Source organism: Ascaphus truei, chromosome 4 (genome assembly GCF_040206685.1).
Source record: "Ascaphus truei isolate aAscTru1 chromosome 4, aAscTru1.hap1, whole genome shotgun sequence".
NCBI lineage: Eukaryota > Metazoa > Chordata > Amphibia > Anura > Ascaphidae > Ascaphus > Ascaphus truei.
Genome location: NC_134486.1, coordinates 412141187 through 412166635, shown reverse-complemented (window position 1 = coordinate 412166635; position 25449 = coordinate 412141187). Strand labels below are relative to the sequence as shown.

At 46.0% G+C, this 25449-nt stretch overlaps 1 protein-coding gene across 4 annotated transcripts in view; it reads left to right on the top strand.

Annotated features, from left to right (window-relative positions):
* DNAH8 (dynein axonemal heavy chain 8) overlaps positions 1-25449 on the top strand; it is a 1091167-nt gene that overhangs the window by 79297 nt on the left and 986421 nt on the right. For all 4 annotated transcript variants that reach the window (XM_075598772.1, XM_075598771.1, XM_075598773.1 and 1 more), the window contains 2 exons: positions 15526-15674; positions 22642-22831. In XM_075598772.1, coding sequence (XP_075454887.1) covers positions 15526-15674; positions 22642-22831 — 339 coding nt within the window. The remainder of the gene's footprint in view (positions 1-15525; positions 15675-22641; positions 22832-25449) is intronic.

The window sequence follows — 25449 nt, the reverse complement described above, 5'->3', positions numbered from 1 at the left end:
GGAATAGATTGTCCTAAACCAAATTGGAGGGGGGGGGATAGGTTAAATAATTTATCCAAAAAGGAAAGTTTTTGGATATATACCTTAAAAACCCTAGCCCCCAAGGGTTTGAACATAGAATTCGACCTGGCTTCATTCCTAAAAGAATAAACAGATTCTATGCCCTTTTTATTTTACATTAATGCCCTTAGCCTCATTCATATAGGGTTGGTCCTTTTTAGGAATAGTTTCAATTTTATTATGATGTATGTATATGTAAGTCTGTTGTATCACGTGTAAGTATAAGTCTGCTGAACATGCTGTTATTTGAATCTCAAGGTGTTAACTCCCTTAGATACACATTGGTTAGTAGCAGACAAGTGTACACCAACATGTGATACTTATCAGTTCATTACTTGCAAGGTTAATCACCCCCAGAGGGTATTTAAAGAGAGATCAGTTGTAACTCCTCATTCCTTTGAGAAAGTGGCGTGCCTACGTCACGAAACGCGTTAGGGTGGGAGGAGTTAGGATCCCGTGAGAGCAGTGCAGTGCAGCATCTGTGTTTTGAGAGGTGAGGAGTCTGCCAGAACCCTCGGTTGCAATCCGGAACGCAGCCCAGTGGAGGGAGAGACTATTACACCTAACCGGAGAAGTTATGCTGTGAGAGAGCCCTTCTCATCCGGAGCAAAACACAGGAGGCACAAGCTGCGGACGGCATCCTTATGAAGTTTTGTCACGCATGTATTCATGTGAGTACATGTGAGTAAACATCCATTTGTTTTTAGTGCAGGCTAATCAGCCAATTTTAGGCTTGTTGAAGCCGTTTTTTAATAAATTTGTGACCCCCTTCTTTGCTATTGTTCAAATTCCTTGTCTGGGGGCTCGTGGAGTTCGGGTGATTCTGGGAATCACGAAATCCCAAGAGACAGGAAGCACCCAGGGGATTCGTGGTGTTTAAAGAACGGAAAGGGAATAAAGCACAGATTGTCTCCACTGTATCCTGAAAGAAACACTCCTGTAAGTGTATTCAGTCCACACTGGGGAAGTTGGCAATAAGGGGTTAACATCAAACATCAGTAGTACTGCGCAATGGTGTACCCTTTTATCAATTTCAGGTGTATTGAAGAACAGCAGCAGTGAAGAAAAGCTACAGCCATCCACTTCAAGTTTTGGACTTTGAGACACTCTTTAAAGATCAGACTGTTTCATAAGGACACAGTGACTCTTTAAGCGCCAGGTATCCTCCTTTCATTTTTCACAGTCCTTTATGCAAATTGAGATATTTGCTTTGTGGGAAACCTATGGCAGCTTTGACCTCTTGTTAACCACAATTGGTATTTGTTTTTCACGTGTAATTCACACTTATCTAGGTTTAGCGCTTGAGTTAGGGTTTCACACTTTTTTATTTCATATATATAAGCATATAAGTGTCACAGAGGAGTGCTACTGAGCATGTCAATATATATTTAAAACCAGAGACAGAACATAAAACACAGACAGAGCTCAGTGCACATCCAGTGAAACTCATACACGGTACAGTGCCTAAATATATATGTATAGACAGTGTTCGACAAACCTATACATTTGCTCGCCCTGGGCGAGTGGATTTAACATCGTGGCGAGCTCCTATTGGCCCAAGCAGCACACGTTTGGTACAAGGTGGCGAGTAGATTTTTTTGTGTGGCGAGTAGATGTTTTGGTGATTTGTCGACCACTGTGTATAGATATCTATTAAATAAAATGGTCTTTTAGTTTAACATTTTGGCCAAATTGTTGTAAGCCCCTGAGCCACTGCACGGCAGACCACATCTCAAGGGTCCCTAACACTAATATAAATTCTTAATAACCTGTGCATTACCAGGAAGAATGATTTATAAGAAATTTGTCAGGGGAACTTGCTTGCTTGCAGTTTGATTGTGACAAATCTAATACAGAGTGCTTTTCCTGGTAATGTACAGGTTAATAAAAGCTTCAGTCAGACTTAAAACTATGCAACTAATTTTGACAGATTTATTATAAATCATTCTTCCTGGTAATGCACAGGTTATTAAGAATTTATATTAGTGTTAGGGACCCTTGAGATGTGGTCTACCGTGCGCCTCTGACAGAACCACCTCTATGCCAAGCTGGAGAAATGCCACTTCCACCAAACCTCTACTACCTCCTTAGGATACATTATCTCCGATTCTGTTTTTTCCATGGACCCCTCAAAACTGAAAGCTGTCATGGAGTGGCCCCTTCCTAATTCTCTCAAGGGCATTCAGAGATTTCTGGGCTCTGCCAATTACTATAGAAGATTTATCCACAAATTTTCTTCCATTGTTGCCCCTATCACGGCTCTTACCAAGAAAGGAGCCGACGTCGTGTCTTGGCCCCCTGCAGCAATCCTGGCATTCGACGTCTTGAAGAAAGCCTTTAGTTCTGCTCTGATCCTGATTCACCCCAATCCTAAACTCCCTTTCACCCTAGAGGTGGATGCTTCTGACATTGGAGCTGGCGCCATCCTATCCCAAAGAAAGTCTCCTTCAGCCAAGTTGCACCCTTGTGCTTTCTTTTAAAAAAAAAAAATTCTTCTGCACAACAGAACTATGACGTGGGTAACAGAGCTACCAGCTATCAAACTTGCCTTGGAGGAATGGAGGCATCTATTAGAGGGTACGGAAAGTCCAATTACCATTTTGACAGATCATAAAAACCTCATGTATCTGCTCAACGCCTAGTGCCCGTCAGGCTCGCTGGTCTCTTTTCTTTTCACGTTTCAACTATATAATCTCCTTCATACCCTGTTCCAAGAATCTTAAGGCTGATGCTCTTTCCCACCAATTTCTAGTTGAGGACAGAATCGAAGCCAGATCAGGGACCATTCTCCCCTTGTAAGGTCCTACGCTGCGTGGACTCCCGCTCCCGGCGTCCCCTTACCTTGCTCTTCTGCTGTCCCGAATCCCCGGCGGCGTTTCCCTGCCGTTGGCGTCTTCCCGCGGCTTCTCTCTCTCTTCCGGGTCGCGCGCGCGAGAGGCCCCAAGCCTCTCTTACTTGGCGTCCTGAGCCTGGTCCCGCCTCCTCCTTGCGGGCATGCACACTGGCGCGCTCCCCAGCCCCAGCTCGACCAGGTGCGCCCCCAGGCTTCTCTATCCTATCAGGGTTAACCCCTGGACCGCACCTCCGCTCCTCCCTTTCACCTGATAGGTCCCAGCCCACTATTTAGTCTGGTCTACCCATTCTCTCAGTGCTCTGCATAGCTACTGTACCTTGGTGCTGTCTGCTTCTGCTTGGCTCTCTTGTTTTTCAGTCCCTGTTCCTGTCCCTGGATTCTCTGCTGACCTCCATGGATTTCGACCTTGGCTTTGGACTTTGACCACGCTGCTTTCTGGACCCCTCTTGGCTTTTGGACACTCTACCACGCTATCTTCTATACCGAATTATACTGAATTCGGCAAACGGACCCTCAACGACGCAGCTCTCTCCTCGACCCAGGCTTACGGACACTCTACCACACTCCCTTCTCTACTCCAGGACCATTGGCTTACGTATCCAACCCTTCTACGTCGGATTTGGCAAGTACCGAACTACTTCTATTTTTGTTCCCCGGATCAGCTACGCTACTTCCACACTTCGGCCGCGCCCCCGTTTACTGTTAGGTGTGTGGTATTTGTCCTTTCCACCTCAGTCCCGGGGTCTCGTCTGGTTTGTGGGCAGGCCGAGCGTTACATTATGCAGAGCCCATCAGACCCAGACCCCCCTGAGGTGGAAGATACCCTGACCACTATCTCCAAACATTTCACCTTTCTGGACAATCAGGTTACCGCACTTAACCAACAGGTTGCTACTTTAACCTCTCAAATGCCCCAGGTTAACTCTTCCAGTTCCGCTATTCCTCCCACTGTTTCCCGAGAGGGAGCAGGCACTTCTGAGTTGCGGATCCCTACACCTAATAAATATGCCGGAGACCCGCTTGCATGCCGTGGGTTTTAAACCAGTGCGAGATTCAATTCGAACTGTCACCTCGCTTCCCCACGGATCGAACCAAGGTAGCTTACATCTTCTCCCTCCTCACCGGGGACGCTTTGGCCTGGGCTTCACCAATCTGGGAGCTAAGACCTGAACTCACTTACAGCTTTCCCAACTTTAAGAGAGAGTTTCGTTTAGTTTTTGATACCCCTGGACGTAGTGATATGGCTGCTTCCTCCTTGTTCCACATTTCACAGGGTCGGAAATCTGTGGCACGATATGCTCTGGAATTCCGGACAATCGCGGCTGAGACTGATTGGAACGATGGTGCACTCTCCGCGGCCTTCTGGCAAGGGCTTTCTGAGTCCTTAAAGGACGAACTGGTGGCTCGTGAGAGGCCATCTTTATTGGAGGCCCTGATCGCTTTATGCATCAGGCTGGATCAACGACTTCTGAAAGGCGGGCCGAACGTCAACGTCCTCATACTGCTGTTTAAATGCCTTCCGCTTCCAGAGGAATGAGGGACTGTGCTTTTATTGCGGATCTCCTGGGCACATCTTGCCGTGTTGTCCCTTGAGGCCTGGAAACACCAGCACCCAGTGAGGTATGAGGGGATTTCACTGGGTACAATCTCTTCCCCTCTCCCGCACAGGAGTTTCCCAAGCACATCGTACTCCCTGTCCTCCTTAAGTATGTCAGCCTCAAAATCCCTGCTCTGGCCTTCCTCGATTCCGGATCCGGAGGGAATTTCATGAACCATGCTTTTGCTATTCAGAACAACATCCCTCTCCGGGAGAAAGCCATTCCGGTCGGGTTGGAGGCTATCGAAGGCTGACCTCTTCAGCCAGCCTTTATTTCCTTGGAGACACTTGCCATTGAACTTTCTATGAAGGATGGACACTTGGAATTCATTACTTTTGATGTCATCCATTCCCCTTTGGTTCAACTCATTCTGGGCCTACCGTGGTTACAACTCCACAACCCCATTATCGATTGGACTGCTGAGTCTCCCATCCGATGGAGATCTTCCCATGTGGAGTTGCATCCTCCTTCCCCCACGATATTGGCCATCTTGGAGACCGCCCCCCCGCAAGAGGCCACCCTACCGGAGGTTTATTCGGAGTTCTTGGACGTCTTCAGTAAGACTAAATCCGAGGAGCTTCCTCCCCATCGCCCTTTCGACTGCCCGATTGACTTGATTCCGGGAGCCCCTTTCCCCAAATCCAGGTCGTATCCCCTATCTTTGCCCGAGACGGAAGCCATGGCTGAGTATATCTCGGAGAACCTTCAGAAAGGCTTTATCCGGAAATCCACCTCCCCCGCCGGAGCAGGTTTTTGTTATGTGAAAAAAAAACATGGAACACTTCGCCCGTGCATCGATTTCCGCAGGCTAAATAAGATTACCATCAAGAATCGCTACCCTTTCCCCTAATTCCCGAGCTCTTCGATAGGTTGCAAGGCTCCACGATCTTTTCTAAACTTGATTTAAGGGGGGCCTATAACCTTATTCGTATCCGCATTGGTCGCTATCGTCGCGAGTGGAAGACCGCGTTCAACATGCGCAGTGGTCACTATGAGTACATGGTGATGCCTTTTGGGTTGTGCAATGCACCCGCAGTCTTCCAAGACTTTATGAATGAAGTTTTCCGTGATCTATTGAACTTATTTGTGATTATCTACTTGGATTATATCCTCATCTTTTCCAAAACCCTCGAAGAACACATTCTCCATACCAAAATGGTGCTCTCTCGTCTACGGGCCAACAGGCTCTACGCCAAGATGGAGAAGTGTGTCTTCCATCAATCCTCAACCACTTTCCTGGGATACATTGTCTCGGACCAGGGGTTCACCATGGATCCGGAGAAGCTCAAATCTATACTCGATTGGCCACAACCCAACTCTTTGAAGGCGATTCAACGTTTCCTAGGCTTCGCAAACTATTGTAGGAAATTCATTGCTGATTTTTCTACCTTGGTAGCACCCATTACGGCCCTTACCAAAAAAGGGGCTGATCCTTCCTCTTGGCCGTCGGAGGCTAGTCATGCTTTTGAGTCTCTCAAGAAAACCTTTGTTTCGGCCCCCATTTTACGACATCCTGTCCCCACTCTCCCCTTTATCCTAGAAGTCGACGCTTCTGACATGGGAGCCGGTGCGGTTCTCTCACAAAGAACCACCCCCGTGCGGTAAAACATTCAAAGTTTTACCTCCTCTTGCCCAGTCTGTGCCCAAAATAAATCAGTCCATCAAAAGCCTTCTGGTCTACTCCAACCTCTCCCGGTCCCAGACCGTCCTTGGAGTCACATTGCCATGGACTTCATTGTGGATCTTCCCCCTTCTAACGGTATGACTACTATCCTAGTGGTCATTGACAGATTCTCCAAGCAAGCTCATTTTGTTCCCCTCAAGGGTTTACCCAATTCTAGTACTCTGGCTGATATCTTTGTAAAAGAGATTTTCCGTATTCATGGCGTTCCACTGTCCATTGTCTCGGACCGTGGTACTCAATTTGTTTCGAAGTTCTGGCGCGCGTTTTCCCAGAGGCTGGGCATTACTCTCCTTTTTTCCTCAGGCTATCACCCCCAAACTAATGGGCAGACTGAACGCATGAACCAGTGCCTCGATCAGTATTTGCGTTGTTTTTCTTCCGACTCTCAGGATAATTGGGCAGAATTACTTCATTGGGCTGAATTTGCCATTAACTCTCTCAAGAACGAGTCCACTCAAGAATCACCGTTTTTTGTAAACTATGGATTTCATCCTACCCGCCTATCTATGCATTCATCCATGTCGGGAGTGCCTGCATCAGATCTTAGGGTGACCACGTTACAGGAGTCATGGAGCAAGATTCAAACTGCTTTACAGGAATCTGTCCTAAGACAGAAGAGACAGGCAGATCGCCTTCGTCGGGAGTCTCATAAGTTTGTACCCGGAGAGAAAGTCTGGCTCGCTTCTAAAAATATCAAACTGAAGGCCCCAACCCCTAAATTGTCTCCCAGGTTTTTGGGTCCCTTCTCCATCCTGAGACAAATCAACCCTGTGGCCTATCAACTTCTGTTACCCCCCTCCATGAAGATTTCACCTGTCTTCCATGTCTCGCTCTTAAAAACTTTAATCCAAGGCACACGATTTGCTCATCCTTCTCTTCGACCTCCTCCCACCATTGTACAACGCAAATAGTGAAGTATGCAAAGACAAGTGTATATTAAAATAGGGAAAAATATTCTGCGTACATCAAGTAAAAAGTAATGAGCATTGAGTGTATAAAACACACAGGTTACCACTCGGCGACTGCTGGTGTGGGAGTCAGATGCTTGCTTCTCTCAGCGGGCGCCTTGAACAGCAGCTGCGATGCAGGCCTTTCCTAGGAACTCCTCTTCAAACGGTCAGCGTCTTCATAGGGGATTTCCCTTCTGATCAGCTGGGCTCCGCACTCGATAATAACACTCAGAGGGACCCCAGATAAGTCAGCAAGGACTGGAGCAGTTAGTACAGCTCCCCGGTTGTAACAGCCACACACGGAGGTGAATCTGATGGCTGCGAGTGAACCTCCAGCGTGCCACGCTGCCGCTCCGTTACGCTTCTCTGGTCCCGGGATCACAAACCTAGGCTTGTGATCCCGGGAGCAGAGAAGCGTAACGAAGCGGCAGCGTGGCACGCTGGAGGTTCACTCGCCCAGCTGATCAGAAGGGAAGACGCTGACCGTTTGAAGAGGAGTTCCTAGGAAAGGCCTGCATCGCAGCTGCTGTTCAAGGCACCCGCTGAGAGAAGCAAGCATCTGACTCCCACACCAGCAGTCGCCGAGTGGTAACCTGTGTGTTTTATACACTCAATGCTCATTACTTTTTACCTGATGTACGCAGAATATTTTTCCCTATTTTAATATACACTTGTTTTTGCATACTTCACTATTTGTGTTGTGCGCTGTTTTTTTGTTTCCATTTCTCCAGTTTATTGGGGGGTGCTGAGCCACCCCCTGTTTTTATAGCAGCAGACGCCTTCATCATTTACTACACGGTTATGTAAATTATTTTTTACATATCACTTACACTGGTTTTTTGTGGCTTCATTAGTTGGGCTACTAATTAGAAGGGTTATGGTTATTACACCGTATCACTTATTTCTTTAGAGGTTAAGTAGTTGCGCACAGTATATTTTTGTTTTTCACTCCCACCATTGTACCTGGACAACAGGAATTCGAATTCGAAATCCAGTCCATCATTGACTCTCGCATCTCCAGGGGCAAGCTCCAGTTTTTGGTCCACTGGAAGGGATATGGACCTCAGGATCGTTCTTGGGTCTCGCACGCTGATCTCCACGCTACTCAAACGATTCCACCAAAAATTTCCCACAGACCTTGGATGGATCGTCCAGAGTCCGTCCCTCAATGGGGGGATACTGTAAGGTCCCGCGCTGTGGGGACTCCCGCTCCCGGCGTCCCCTTACCTTGCTCTTCCGCTGCCCCGAATCCCCGACGGCGTTCCCCTGCCGTCCGTCACCCCCGCGGCTGCTCTCTCTTCCGGGTCGCACGTGTCATCCTTACAGACGCGCGTGGACCCAAGCCTCTCTTACCTGGCGTCCTGAGGCTTGTCCCGCCGCCTCCTTGCGGGCATGCGCACTGGCGTGCTCCCTATCCCCAGCTTGACCTGGTCCGCCCCCAGGCTTCTCTTCTATCAGGGTTAACCCCTGGACCGCACCTCCGCTCCTCCCTTAACCCTGATAGGTCCCAGACCACTATTTAGTCTGGTCTACCCATTCTCTCAGTGCTCTGCATAGCTACTGTACCTTGGTGCTGTCTGCTTCTTCTTGGCTCTCTTGTTTTTCAGTCCCTGTTCCTGTCCCTGGATTCTCTGCTGACCTCCCTGGATTTCGACCTTGGCTTTGGACTTTGACCACGCTGCTTTCTGGACCCCTCGGACTTGGCTTTTGGACACTACCACGCTGTCTTCTATACCCCTTGGACTCGGCAAACAGACCTTCAACGACGCAGCTCTCTCCTCGCCTCGACCCAGGCTTACGGACACTCTACCACGCTCCCTTCTCTACTCCAGGACCATTGGCTTACGTATCCAACCCTCCTACGTCGGATTTGGCAAGTACCGAACTACTTCTATTTTTTGTTCCCCGGATCAGCTACGCTACTTCCACACTCCGGCCGCGCCCCCGTTTACTGTTAGGTGTGTGGTATTTGTCCTTTCCACCTCAGTCCCGGGGTCTCGTCTGGTTTGTGGGCAGGCCGAGCGTTACACCCCTCTAAGCTCATCATATCCGCCAACTCATTCGACATACTAGACGACATTCTTCGAGATCAGACCAACATCCCCGAGGGTCTGGAGGTTCCGGACGGTTGTCTCTTTGCCGCATCACCCTTTCGCAGAAGGATTTTGGAGTGGGGTCACTCTTCAAAGACTGCCTGGTTCTACAAGAACTTCTGATCTTATCTCACGGATGTTCTGGTGGCCTAACATTCAAGCAGATGTGAGGGAGTTTGTCAAGGCATGCACCACATGTGCTCGGAACAAGGTCACTCGCAGCAAACCCCCAGGACTCTTACACCCCCCTTCCCATCCCAGATCGCCCCTGGAACAATTTGTCAATGGACTTCATTGTGGAACTACCCATTTCCAGGGGCATGAACACTATCCTCGTGGTCATCGACCGCTTTTCAAAACAGGCACACTTTGTCCCTCTCAAAGGGCTCCCAGCCTCACCCACACTGGCAGATATTTTTTGCAGAGAGATCTTCCGCCTTCACGGAGTCCCCTCGACCATCGTTTCTGACAAGGGTTCCCAGTTTGTTTCAAAATTTTGGCGAGCTTTTTCAAAAAAATTGGGCATTTCCTTGCATTTCTCATCTGGGTACCACCCCCAGACAAACAGTCAAACAGAGAGGACCAACCAGTCGTTGGAGCAGTACCTGAACTACTTCGTCACTTTTACCCAGGACGACTGGACAGACCTTCTTCCCTGGACAGAATTCGCCCACAATTCCTTACGGAATGAATCCACGCAGGTCTCTCCTTTCTTCGTGAACTATGGATTTCATCCTACACGGCTACCCATCACCCCTTCCTCTTCAGGGGTTCCGGCAGCAGACAACCGGATCCACACCTTGCAAGATTCATGGATCAAGATTCAGGAGAAGCTTCCTCTAGACAGAAGTTACAAGCAGACCGCCACCGCCGAGAAACTTCAGAGCTACGGCCAGGAGACAAGGTATGTCTGTCTTCAAAAAACATACATTTAAAGTATGTACATTTAAAGTTTCCCACTCTCAAACTAGCACCAAGGTTTTTGGGCCCATTCCAAATCTTGGTGAGAATCAACCCGGTGGCATACCGCCTACAACTCCCTTCCTCGATGAAGATACCATAATTTTTCCACATTTCCCTGTTGAAACCCGCCTACCGCAGCCCCCGTTTTCTGAATCTCTCCCGCACCACCAGCTCCTCAACTGGTGCAGGGGCAGCAGGAGTACGAAGTCCAGGCAATCATCGATTGTAGGATCTCAAGGAGAACCGTCCAGTATCTTATCCACTGGAAAGGATATGGCCCAGAGGAGCGCTCTTGGATTCCTCACCACCAAGTTCATGCACCCGAGCTCATCAGGAAATACCCCCTTAAACCCTGCTGGAATCGCCCAGAGGTCTCTCTTGAAGAGGGGGGTACTGTGAGGACTCGGGAGTCTCGCGGCCCTCCGCGCACTCCCGCAAGACGCCGACGCACGCGCAGCCTCTCACCCTCTGCTCCGGCACCCGTTGCCGCTTCCCAGGAATCCCGCGCTCTCACGCGTGCCTCCTCACGCATGTGCAGGGCTTCCCCCGCTGGAGCAACGCCCTCTACCCGCGCGGAGTGCATGCGCGTTGGCTTGGTTCCTGGTCACGTGCGTAATTGCCTTGCCCTGCCTTGTGATTTCCCGTGTACCGATCCAGCTTGCCTTTGGACTACCGCTTCTCTGGACTACTGATCTCAGCTTTCCTCGACCATCTGTCACTCTCCTACCCTGATCTTGGCTTACCTCCATCTACAATCCGGACCTCTCCTGCACAGACCTCGGCAAGTATACGACAACTCTGATCTCTCCTACCCCGACCTGGCTGCCAAGACCACTCAACATTCCGGACGCGACCCCTGTGTCTGTGTCTTTTTTTTTTTGTTTTTTTTGTTTGTTTTTTTTACCTATGTTGCAATAAATTCTTTTTTCACTTTATTCAATTTTTTGAGACCAGTGTTTATTATTCATTCAAGATAATAAAAAAATGCACAAATGCGCACCAGGGATTAGTGGAAGGTAATTTATTAAAAATACACAAAAACTGAGGGGATCCAACCCCACCTCAGAACAGCTGTGCAGCTGGACGGCTAAGTACTACCAAGGAGAACACCTAATGGTGACTAAACCCTAAGCTGCACAGTATACAAATACAGTGAAATTTATATAAAAAACATGAAAGAAAAAAACAAACATGAAAACAACCTATCAACAGATTTTTTATTTAATCATTTGTTCTTTTTTCTTTTATTCATATACAGGTTTCAGCATGATTTGTTTACATAGTATATTATTCATGTTGTTAGAGGTCATATTCCTGTATTTTTTCATAGGGGTGAGTGCAATGATTAATTTATACTTGCACACATCCCCCACATGAGTTGCTATACACCCTGTTGCCTAGTAACCTTATTTCAAGGTGTTTCAATCAGCGTAGCAATTAGGCAAACTAAGGGTGTTTCTCTGAGGGGGCTGGTTTATTCAATCAGTTGCCGCCCATTTATACGTACAGCGGATGACGCTGTACGTGACCTCCTGACGAAGTACTTGGTACGAAACGCGTAGAGGTCACGACAGGTCATCCTGCGCGTGTATGCTGGTAAGCTGAGACTGAGCCTGCAGGAGACGGCAGCGGTTTTATCCATCTCCGCGGTGCCGAGATCCGGATCCTGTGCAGACACCGCGAGTCTGCTGACTGTCTCAGTGTGAGTGTCCGTTTCCCCTTGCCAGTGCCCAACCCTATGGCGGTTTCTATACAAATCTGTTGATAGGTTGTTTTCATGTTTGTTTTTTTCTTTCATGTTTTTTATATAAATTTCACTGTATTTGTATACTGTGCAGCTTAGGGTTTAGTCACCATTAGGTGTTCTCCTTGGTAGTACTTAGCCGTTCAGCTGCACAGCTGTTCTGAGGTGGGGTTGGATCCCCTCAGTTTTTGTGTATTTTTAATAAATTACCTTCCACTAATCCCTGGTGCGCATTTGTGCATTTTTTATTATCTTGTTTTTCAGGGTGCCTTCCCCCCTTTCTTAGGGGGGTTCACCTAGATTTGAGAGTTTCTGGGGAGACGCTTTATGTACATGCTGCAAAGGGATCATCCACACCATCACACAGCACGAGCGCTGAATATCCTGTTTTTTCTACTTTATTATTCATTCAGTTGGGATCCTGTTTGGCTTAGAAGTGCCCTGGAGACTGTTTTTTCTATTCGACATGGTCGACTCAATGACTGCAAGGTTCCCAGGTCCCGTGGCTGCAAAAACAAGCCCAAATCATCACCTCTCCACCACCTTGCTTGACAGTTGGTATGAGGTGTTTATGCTGATATGCTGTGTTTGGTTTTCGCAAAACGTGGCGCTGTGCATTATGGCCAAACATCACCACTTTGGTCTCGTCTGTCCAAAGGACATTGTTCCAGAAGTCTTGTGGTTTGTACAGATGCAACTTTGCAAACCTAATCCGGTCTGCATGTTCTTTTTAGAGAGAAGAGGCTTTGTCCTGGCAACCCTTCCAAACAAACCATACTTGTTCAGTCTTCTTCTAATTGTACTGTCATGAACTTTAACATTTAACATACTAACTGAGGCCTGTAGAGTCTGAGATTTATTTATTTATAAAATATTTTACCAGGAAGTAATACATTGAGAGTTACCTCTCGTTTTCAAGTATGTCCTGGGCACAGAGTTAAGAAAAATAATACATGGTTACAAATACAGTTGCTTAAATGAACAGGGTATACATTATACAGTATATAAGACATTGCATGCACAGTTAAAGAAAATATATATTATGGGCGTATGCAACAGTTACAGACCAGATTAAAATGTGAGACAGCCTTAGATTTAAAAGAACTTAAACTGGTGGTGGATGTGAGAGTCTCTGGTAGGTTGTTCCAGTTTTGGGGTACACGGTAAGAGAAGGAGGGACGTTCGGATACTTTGTTGAGCCTTGGGACCATGAACAGTCTTTTGGAGTCTGATCTCAGATGATAAGTGCTGCACGTAGTAGGGGTGAGGAGCTTGGGTATGTAACTCTTGGGTATTTTGCAATTTCTTTGAGCATTGCACGGTCTGACCTTGGGATTAATTTGCTGGGATGTCCACTCCTGGGAAGATTGGAACCTGTCTTGAATGTTTTCCAGTTTTGAATAATCTTTCTCACTGTAGAATGATGGACTTTAAATTGTTTGGAAATGGCCTTATAAGCCTTCCCAGATTGACGGGCAGCAACAATTGCTTCTCTAAGATCATTGCTAATGTCTTTCCTCGTTGGCATTGTGTTAACACACACCTGAATGCTCCAGACCAGTAAACTGCTAAAACTTCGGCTTTTATAGAGGTGGTCACACTTGCTGATGAACAATTAATCAAGGGCATTTGATTAACAGCACCTGTCTGCTACTTAGCATCTTAATTCCTATGGAAGCAGTAAGGGTGTACTTAGTTTTTCACACACAGCTTTTCCATTTTGGCTTTATTTTTGTTAAATAAATCATGACACGGTGTAATATGTCATGTGTTGTTGTTCATCTGAGGTTGTATTTACCTAATTTTTAGACCTGCTAAGGAACAGATGATTGTTATTATGTCCTGATATGTAAAACTATGGAATTCAAAGAGGGTGTACTTTCTTTTTCACATGACTGTATATATATAAAGTGGTCGAGAAATCACCCATAAATCTAGTCGCCGAACCAAAAAGATGTGAAGGACTAGTTTCCTGAACCCCTTAACCAGTGCCTGGACACCCCCGCTTCACAATATCTAAAGCAGCAATCCCGCCTGGGATCTTACCTGATCCGCAGTCCCTTAATCTCCAGCTACTACCCTCATTCCCGCAAAGGTGTTCCCTACCTGTCTTCTGGGTTAGGGGGATTCCGATGTCTCCCGTGTGAAGCTCGAGAGTTTGATCTGAAACAAAGCAGTATATGTTATTTCGGTGTAGGTATAAGGCAGTTAAGATATACAGGGTAAATAAGATATTCAGCGTGTGAGAGAGTGTGGGTGCGACAGAGAAAGCGACAGAGAGAGAGAGCGCGACAGAGAGAGGGCGCGAGAGAGAGAGTGTGGGTACGACAGAGAGAGAGTGACGGAGAGGGTGAAAGGGAGACGGAGAGGGTGACAGTGTGAAAGAGACAGGGTGACAGGGAGAGGGTGACAGTGTGACAGAGACAGGGTCACAGGGAGAGGGCCACTGGGAGAGGGTGACAGTGACAGAGAGGGTGAGAGGCACAGGGTGACACACTCACACACAGACACTCACTTATTCATTGAAAGGGGGGGGGGGGGGCCACCTGGGCAGCAGTTCATGTCCTCCACATGTGGCCAGTTGGGAAGCCGGCTGGGGGTCTGGCAGAGTGGCAGCCGGGCGGGGGGGGGGGGTCGAGCGGTCGGTCAGCTGGGCTGCCGGGAGGGGGGTGTCGGGCAGGCGGACGGGGGGGATCGGGCAGCTGGGCGGGGGGGGGGTTGGGCAGGGGGGTATGGCAGCAGGGCGGGGGGCTCGGGCAGCCGGGCGGGAGGATGTGCAGCCAGGTGGGAGGTCGGGCAGCCGGGGCGGGAGGATGTGAAGCCGGGCGGGAGGTGCGGGCGGGCGCAGGCTCCAATCGGTGCCTCAGTAGAGGCTGCCTCCTCAGCTCATGACGTCACGAGCATCATGTTGGCATGGCAACGCGGCGTCTGACGACGCACGGCCATTGCAGTTTGAGGAGGAAAATATGCCCGTAGATGCGCGGGCGGGAAAATTGCGTGCGCTGCTTGGGCGACCATGAGGAGATCGACACAGGGTCAAATCCAGTCGCCCGGGTGTGCGGGCGACCGGATTTGTCGAACACTGTATATATGTATGTATGTAGGTATGTATGTATGTGTATGATGTGTTGGGTTCTGGGGTTAAAGCTTGCTGGGGTTGTGTGTTTGTTCATCCCAGCCATTGTACAGTACTTTAAAACAGGATTCAGGACAATGTGGTTGGCTCAGAACACAATTAGCAAGAAATACAAATGTTAGATTATGCAGGTTTTAAAAATGAATGCCAATTCACACAGAAAAAATCTGAACGAGGACAAACCTGTATGTAGCCAACACAATATGGGCATAAACTATGCAAACAGGCTTCCCCCAAAAAGTACAAAGTAGAGCTCTACTTACAGTACAAAAGTATTTTTGCTGTAATTTCCATTTATTTAGGAGCAGTGGAGAGTGCAACGTTCAGGTCCAACACGGACTTTTCAATTCTGTTTTCTATTGTTTATGAGAAAATGAATGCCAGAAATACATGTTTGATTTTGTAATTTTTATGTATGATAAAATAAGCTTTTCTTATTTTAGGAAGTGGACGCGTGATTCCCGGAGCTGCTAAAGGAGTGAAAATGATGAGACTTTTTTTAGACAATTTATCAGAAAAGTTGATAGGACTGTGCCTGTTTTTTGTACGATGTAAAAACGATACCCCAATAACAGCTAAAAATATCCATGAGGTAATTTCTGTGTGTTGTGTTGTGTTCTAGTAGACAAAAATATACTATATTTCAACAATAGTATCCTGTGTTATTAACCCTGAGATTGAGGCAAAAGAGTTACCAGACCTTAGGAGAGAAAAAAGTTTAATTTAGAGAGGGCAAATTACAATTTTTGCTTAAGAGAAAAATGTGTCAACATGAAGAGGGACAACATAGCAACAAACAAAAAAAATCCCACAATAACGATATAGAAATATTTTATTAAGATAAGTCTGAAAATGTTCTAGTAAAATCTAAATACAAAGTGTTCTCAAAAGAAATACATTTTATTTAGATTTACTAGAAGGGTAGTTTATTTTCAAACCCTTGACATGTCTGCACTCACATTTTCTCACCTACACTGCTTCCATCACCCTAAAATCCCCCATCATCCACCCACCCCTCATCCCATCACTCCCACCCTGAGATAGTCCCTCCATTTAAAATCCCATTTAATTTATCAAATGTTACTGTCTACTGGCATATCTCTAATCAATCTATCTATTTTGTTGTAACTGTAGGAGACAAGTGCAGAGGTATAACCAGGGAGACTTACCTGGGGTTAAGGGAACATAAACATTGGCTTTTTTTTAGCCTGCGGCATTAAACAGTACAGCTTTATATCAGTATGCAAAACAAATAAACAGGCGTTTCCCTTTGTAATGGCTAAATCACACTTTCCAGTCCGCATTTGCAGAGCTCGGATTCTAGGTCTCTTACCAACCTCTGACCCCAAAGTGAAAAGAAGTACCTGTAAGCAGGGGGCTCTTTACGTTAGTTTGGGTCTGGATTGGTGTTCGTGGGGTGAAACATCTGGCGGGTTCCAGGGTCCACTGTATCCTGGAATAGAGGGTCTGGTTCTCTGAGATCTCTCTCTGGCAGCACTCACTTCTTCAGTGATAGAGAGATCGGGTTCCTGGGGATCTCTCTGGCAGCACAGTCCCTCTGTGCTAGAGAGCCCCATGCAGTGTGTGCAGCACACTTTTAAACTTGTCTGCTGAGCCAGGTGGGTACTGGCTAATTGACTAGATTAAATTAACCAGCTACCTGCTGGACTTCTCGGCTACAGACAGGCTTTATGTGTGCTGCCTTTTTAAACTGGGGAAAGGCCCTGTCATAGTAACCTTGAAAGGACTTCAAGCGCAAAGTAATATATTCTGAGGGCTATGAGTTACTGAGGCCAGGTGAAATTAAATAAAACATTTTTCTGACACACCTAAGTAAAAACAAGGTTAAGCATAACAAATAAAGCAGATGCAGAGAGAAAGTAATAAATCAAAGATTTCCCGGATTTTTTAGTATCCAATCTGCAGATTTGTGTGGGGTGATCGGATTTGGTCTAAAAAAATCCGGGTAATCCGGGAAAGGGATTTGGACTAGTTTGCCCATCTCTAGTGGGGGTGAAGGGGTTAAGTGCCTCATGGGGAAAGTGGAGATAGGGACCCCAGGGGGAAAGTGGAGATGGAGGGGTTAAGTGTCCCAGTTTTAGGGTGGAGGGTTTAAGTGCCCCATGGAGAGTGGAGGGGTTTAAAGAAGGAAAGTTTTGAGAGGAAATTCCTTTCACTGCTGCAACTGCTGTGTCTCACGCTCTCCCTCCCCCTGTCCGGTCCTCCCCTCTCCCTCTCCCTCTCTGAGTCTGCATACAGAATCAGAAAGAGAGGTAGGACTGAGGAGAGAGAGACTTCACAGTGTGACAGCTTTGAAGCTGCATCTCTGAGCACCGAAGCCAGCATCATGTAATACTTCGATAATAAATAATCTCCAATCGGTACACCGTCAGATTTTATTATATCGGTATTTTTAGGTACCAGTTATATTGCCCAACCCTAAGCCTGACTGGCCAACACTAAAAGTTGTGCTCTCTTTCAGGCCTGAGGGAGCTGTCGCGGCTTAGCTCCCTGTCAGTGGCCCTGAGTAGGTGGTATTTGTCTAAAGTATTGCTTGGCAACAAAATTACTAATAATTGGAACTTAATATGTTGCTTTTTCTTAACTCCATCCGTTTTGTACATTTTATTAATTAGTATAAAAAAATATATATTTTATCAGTTTATTTGTCTATTGTTTTTCAGTCATTTTGCTACATTTATTTATTCTGTTTTACACCATAACAAGCAGGGCCGCCAACAGAAATCATGGGGCCTAGGACAAATGAAAGGAGCAGGGCCCCCCCACCCATAGCGCACCTACCGAGAAAAAATATTTTTTAGCACGCAACTTTTACTTAACTGTTTTCTTATTGTGATACAGAAAAAAACATTACAATGCAACCTGTTTATTTTTATATTTTCAACAAAAGACAGTTGACTGCCTGTGTGGGGGTTGATTGACTGGGTGGGTGAGTGATTGACTGGGTGGGTGAGTGGGTGAGTGACTGGGTGGGTGAGTGAGTGACTGGGTGAGTGAGTGAGTGACTGGGTGAGTGAGTGAGTGACTGGGTTGGTGAGTGACTGGGTGGTGACAGTGACTGGGTGGGTGAGACTGGGTGGTTGGGTGGGTGAGTGACTGGTGAGTCCAAATGGTACTGAAAGTGGGACTTAGAACCTTTTCTGCTTAAAGTAGCTGTTTCTTTGCTGTCTTCACAAGGCTTCATTGGGTCGGTTCACACACTTTGGACCTTGGAATCACAGGTCAGATCGGTGTTCTGATCTCTTAGGAATCTCCTTAGCAATCTGCTCTTAGGAATCTGCTCTCTGGGCTGGCTACTAACTTTTTTTTATAACTGTTGCAAAGTCAGTCCCACAGCATTACTGCCAACCCACAAACATGGGAACTTCATCTCTAGCCACTTACACACTTTGCCAGGTTTGTTAAAGCTGGCACCTATGGCGTCAGAAAAGTGAGAGGGCATGTGCACAAACCGCCGTCTTGCCCACTTAGTATTGAAAGCCCTCCGCAGGCTCAGTGTCTCCAAGTCTAGAAAGGTGACAACTGGCCAGGCTTGTCAGCTATCAGTCCAGGATGCAGGTACTAGACAGCCACTAGACAGCCATTTCGCCTGAATATCTTTCACAACCCTGGCAGCTAGTGTCACTTTGATCTATGGACCTGGGATTAGACTCACTGGCACCAAAGCCCAGGTGGCCAGGAGCCCCCCTCTGTCCCTAGGATGATAGGATGAAAGACCCTGCCTGGTTTAATGTATAAAGTAAAACATATTTTAAAACACTACGGCTTAATAAAATTTACTTTTATACATTCTGCTGCTAAAATGTGTTACAGTCCTTTGGTGTATGAAATAGAGTGTAAAAACGAAACGGTTCCCCTTCCACTAGCCTTTATTTCTTACACACAGCAAACTAGACTTTTAAACATTTTAACTTTACTTTTAAAACTCTCACAGCTTTATCTCTGGCTAGAGTAATCCCCATACCTTTATACTAGGTTTAGGGAGTGTGGCCACACACTGGGTATGCCCTCATTACACTGGGGACCCCGGTACAGGTCTACGAGTACCTTACCCCCCTGGTGCCCCATTTACCTTTCCTCTTTGTGCTGCAACAGGACATCCTGGAGGTGAGTCGCAAGAACGTTTTCAGGGTAGGAGTTTGCCCGGAGCAATGTGCTTTGATATATCCGAGAATCTTATTTGATTCCCGGATACACCTTTTGGGGTATCCTGTAATTTTGGAACCCCGATACATAGCCACATTCTGTAAAGACTTTCTCCAGCAAACCCACCCTGAAATTTACAGCCTAGAAATCTCCTGGTCCCCGCACCCCAGGAAAGGCAAAACACAGAAAAATCTTTAATGTCGCATAATTTGCACACAGTCACAGTAATGCATGCACAATACATGGGCCCAAGAGCTGACTCTCTAGGACCCCATCCCACAGATCAGAGGCAACCAAGTGGGCTTAACCTTTATTATAAAGCTTGGTTACCCCCTCACCATCACAATGAGAATATTATTATTGAAGTATTTAACTATATACTAATTACTATATATTTTGTCAAATTAGATGCAGCATTAGGCTTTTATGTCTTTTGTTGTATAAACGATTATGTTTAGAATCTATCTGTAATACAATTTTCTAATTGGTCATGTCTGCCTGCCCCTGTTTTCCCATTTTTCCTGGGGCAAGTTGATGGGCCTTATACAGTAACAGATGCAGCACTGTAGGCGGACGCTCACAGAGGTATGCAAGGGAGACTTGTTATGTTGAAATTAAATAAGGCTTTTATTGCGCCTGTTTCCTTAACATCAGGAAACCACCCAAACAAGGGGTAGACAAAGCTTCTATTCACTTGGGAGTATTTCTAGTGACATACTATGCAATCCACAACTCCCTTTAGATAAGCATGTCTCCCAGCCCCAAACATATAGCATGAAATGAACAGATATAAAAAGTCTTATAAATGAAAGTCTTATCTGTTAGCTGGGCTGCTGTAGGGGAAGCTTCTCTGCTCTCTTGGAACCGCACCCTTGTGTGCACAGGAAATGTCAGGCTCCAGGTTAGAATCTTGTCCCCTTTGTCTTGTGGTCAGCTTGTCGATCAAGACATCTGTCCTTCCTTGGTTCAGCCCAGTTGTGGACTCAGGAATCTGTGCTCTGTCTCCAAGTTCAGCTCAGGTGTGAGCTAAGGAGTCTCACTTCCTGTCTCAACAGACAGGCTTTTCTAAGCAATCTAATCAGGCAGGTGGTGTTTGTTAATTGACTACCAGCAGTTAACCACCACACTGCTGGATTAGAGGCACATTACCTGAACAGGGATAACTCCCCTGTTACAAGCACTAATAAAGGGACCAGAGCGCTGAGATTTGTCACGATTATCACCACATCAGCTGTGTCAACATGACATTTGTTTTTCAAGAATACATCCACATTTTTTTTAACTTTTTATTAATACCCTTGTCCATTTTTTTTATAGAGACAAAAATCAACAATATCATATTTGCAGATGAAGGCAACTATATATTGTTCTGTTTGCCTAGGCATACTGCAGTACTCTAAAGTAGAAATGGGCGACTCTGCTCAAATTCGTTTACCTGGATTTTCTCGCATTTCCCCCCCAAAATCAGTTTTGCAGCATAAAATCTTCAAACAGATTTTGTCGGATTTAATTCTCGCGGATTCATAAAAAAAGCCATTGGATACAACCGATGGACAGATTCTCCAAATCTATCCACGGGTTGCGGAATCCGCGGAGTGTATGGGTAATAATGATAAAAATCCGCAAATTGCCCTTTTTGTGATTGGTCTGCGGACGGAAGGAATCCACCTATCCGCTGCAGATCCACATTCGCCAAGAAAAATTGCCCATCTCTACTCTGCAGCAACATTACCATTGACTGGAAGAAAGGATGGTGTGTTTAGCGCTAAAAATAAAAGTGTATACAAATGCAATGCAAATATTGACAACAACGTGGTGAATAATAAGATAATACAATAAGGCAAGGCCGCCAGGAAAAACTAACCCAAACACAGTTAGTGATAGACAAAGAAAAAATACAGACCGGCGCCTTAAAGTCCAAATGGGAGATATAAAAGTTCAATGGATAATTTGGAATATCCAATGGATGTTGATCTGGTCCAGTGGACAGCAGGTTCCTCAGCAGCACAAATGATATGACATGCAGGGGAGACAAGAGGACAAGATCATAGTGTAACACAGTATGTTTATGACTAAAAACACATAGACATAGACACACAGACACACACAACACTAAACAGTAGGCTGACTAATATAAAGATGATTTAATAAACACAATAAAATGCAGCTGGCTGGTGACGAGCAGGTCTAGGATCCGGTGTGTAAAAACCGGAATCCTACTTACAGCAAGTCCCTAGGACAGGCGCAGGTGAGGGTAGTATAAGTTGTCCGACGGATGGTGTTGGTGGACGCGTGCCACGTGTAGATGCCTGCAGGAGCTTCCTTGGATGGCTGCCGATGATGGCGACGCTTCCTTCTGCTACACGTGACGTCCTCCGTTGGCGCCCGGAAATGCGTCACAGCGGGCGGGACGACACACCAGATCTCACTGCCGATACCAGCTCCTATACACTGCGACTCCAGTGACTGCTTCAAGGGTCTGCTCTTCTACCAGTACAGCTGGGGCCATTGAGATTCATTCATCAGCTGTACTGGTAGAAGAGCAGACCCTTGAAGCAGTCCCTGGAGTCGCAGTGTATAGGAGCTGGTATCGGCAGTGAGATCTGGTGTGTCGTCCCGCCCGCTGTGACGCATTTCCGGGCGCCAACGGAGGACGTCACGTGTAGCAGAAGGAAGCGTCGCCATCATCGGCAGCCATCCAAGGAAGCTCCTGCAGGCATCTACACGTGGCACGCGTCCACCAACACCATCCGTCGGACAACTTATACTACCCTCACCTGCGCCTGTCCTAGGGACTTGCTGTAAGTAGGATTTCGGTTTTTACACACCGGATCCTAGACCTTCTCGTCACCAGCCAGCTGCATTTTATTGTGTTTATTAAATCATCTTTATATTAGTCAGCCTACTGTTTAGTGTTGTGTGTGTCTGTGTGTCTATGTCTATGTGTTTTTTGTCATAACCATACTGTGTTACACTATGATCTTGTCCTCTTGTCTCCCCTGCATGTCATATCATTTGTGCTGCTGAGGAACCTGCTGTCCACTGGACCAGATCAACATCCATTGGATATTCCAAATCATCCATTGAACTTTTATATCTCCCATTTGGACTTTAAGGCGCCGGTCTGTATTGTTTTCTTCTTCAACATTACCATTGACGCTTTAACCTGATATTCTGAGGCATGTTTCGGTATGTTGAGGAATCTGGGGGGAACAATCAATCTTGCTACATCTGTAAATTCACAATTCAGTTTTTGTGTGATTAGGGTGTAAGTTTATTATTTTCTGAATATTACTTTTGCTTTCATGATAACAATTTGATAAAATGTGACTACATGGTAAAGTGAAAATTATTGTTATGCATATTCATATGAATTTTAAATAACCTTTTAGGAAATACATTTTTCCGTATTGGATGCCACAGAAGGAATTATTAATGGCACAACAAATATGCTATCTAAAAAATTTCTGCCAGCTATTATTGCTACAGACAACTGGGGTGCTTTAAACCAATCCAAACATGGGGACAGCGATAAACAAAACTTTAAAGAAACTATTGTGAGATATCTGTCTTTTTTAGACGGTAAGTATATTTTCTTTAAATGTATAAGTTTTCGGTATTTACTATTTTATTTCAAGAAACGTTGCATATAAAAAAAATACATGTTGGTATGAACAGGAAGGTCTCTGGAGCTGATCCACATTAATTTCAGCTCTGGGACTCCCCTTCTACTTGAGATAATTACAGGAGCAGGTGCTGCCGGTTTCTCTCTTATATTTAAAGGTCCAATGGGAAACCGCAGAGGGATATTTATTTAAAGGTACAGATGCTTTAAAAAATAATAATTTTTATTTGTTCAATAAAGTCACCTAGAGGTTTAATTTGTTTTCGTGGTGTGAAACTCATTAATAAAATCTATAATTCTCAAATTAATTGAGTGCTATCATCAATAGCTTCATCTAGCACAGTTTGATTTCAATTGGAAATATAATATGTTTTTGAAGCAGATATAAATCCAGAGCGAATTTCAACACACCTTTATTTGGCATCCCTATTCTCACTTTTTTTGAGCAGACTTAGTCACTCCTATGTAACCCTGTATCTGTCTAGAAATGTTGCAGTTTCAAGCCCGACATCTGGTAAAATTTTATTGGACTATCAGGCCTAAGGCTAAGTCCCCGCTAGCGCTGAGCATGTGTGCGTGTGCACACACGCTTAGCCGCATCGGCGCTTAGCAAAACAAAAAACCTATACTTTCCGCGCACTCAGCTTGCCCGCAATGACCCCCCCTCCCTCCCCCGCGTCCGTGTACAACAGGACACCCGGCGATCATGCTTGGAGCGCTCTCCAAGCATGAGCGCGCTCAGCGCCAGCGGGGACTTGGCCTAAGGCCGCGCGTATAGTGTATATGCTGTTTGCTTTTTACTTTACCTACTTTTAGCTGTACTAGCTGTTTACTTCAGAAGGCTTATACGGTAGGTTGCATAAAACAGGGAAATATTTAATGTGGTCTTGGGTAAAATATTTTACCACCCTGTACCTTATGTTTCCACTTACCCTTCCTTACAGATTGTAAGCTTCTTGGGACGTGGACCTCCTTACCTACTGTAACAATGTATGTTAATGTTTATTTGGTTGTTTTCGTCCTTCAACCCTATTGTACTGTGTTACGGAATATGATGCTAATAATAATGTGATCACCTTAGACTTATACAACAGTACAATAGTTCATATAACCGTGTAGCGCATATCCCCTCCCTCCCCCGGGGGAGATCTAGTCATGGCTATTGTTAGGTGTGGTGCTGGTTACCTGTTTGGCAAAGGTGAGCTGAGGTACCTGCGATGATGTGGGGGAAGACAGGCAGACTTTTAGGGATCCCTCTGGTTCTTCTTATTGGTTACAGCATCTACAGACATAAGTGGCTTCAGCAAGGCTGAAGGCGGTCCCCGCTATGACAGTCCTTACTCGCAATACTCCCTCCACATTGACTGTGGCAGAGCCAGAAGTATAAATGAGGATGGTCTTTATTATAGCAGCCACTGCGATGTTGCTACAGCGAATGCTTTAGTTAATAAGGTAGATCCCTGGTTTCTGGATGGTACTGGCCTGCTGGTACTAGTGAGGCCTCTCTCGATTAGGTTAGTGCCTCAGCCCATGAGTGACTGAGCACATGTCTCACTCCCAGCCGGGAGGAGACCTCAGAGCTCCTACCCCATGAAGAGATAGTTGAATCCCAATCAGAGACTGAATGACCCACCCCTAAGGGGCTGAACTTCATACTATAATTTAGGCATTTCCTTCCTTTAGCTCGAAGAGGGAGGGCCCTCACATGCACCACCACTCCTGCCACTCAGGAAGTCAGCATGAGGAGGGGGAAAACCCCATAGGACAGCCTGTCACTGTCTATGTCTTACTAGAATTTACATGACAGGGTAGGTAGACAGCTAGCTGGACCAGCCACCGCTATAACAGTATGATAGTACCTATAATAAAATCAAATGTACATACAGATGTAGACAACATTATTGCTTCTGCTGGTTCGTTGCATCTGGACACAAACAATACAACAGAGGGAGTAGTAACCAATGCTATTTCAAATTATTTTCCCCAAGGGAAAAACAGGCAGAACTAACATACTACTGTACCAGCTGGTGGCAGTAAACACATAAAAAACCCACATTGCTCTCTGGGCAAAAGCAGAGGAAGGTACATGTGTTGAAGAGAGTGACTCATAGACTTGTGAAGCACCCATATTGAGATGCAGCCACGAGTATTAGAACTCTTTTTCAGTTTGAATGGGACTGCAGGGAGCACCGCTGTGTTAATCAGATGGGCCATTATGAATCTCACAGAAATGTTGAGGCAATGTTCAGACAATGTTGAAGCATTTAATGTGAGACTGCCCCAGAATCTTCCAGAATTTCCCAGATAACTGTTATAATACTGGTGGCTGCATCAGTATAACATAACCTTTATTACGTAATATAATATATACAACTTTAAACTGAATCTATAAATAAAAACGGGGGAGGGAGGAAGCTGGGAAGAGAGTAAAAAAATAAGATGTGACGGTGAAGGGGTTAACCAGGCTCACTAATAAAGGTTCAGCCCACTTGGTTACCCCTGATCCATGTGTTGGGGTCCTAGAGTGTCAGCTCTTGGAACCAGATGTCCTAAATGCATTACTGTGACTGTGCGA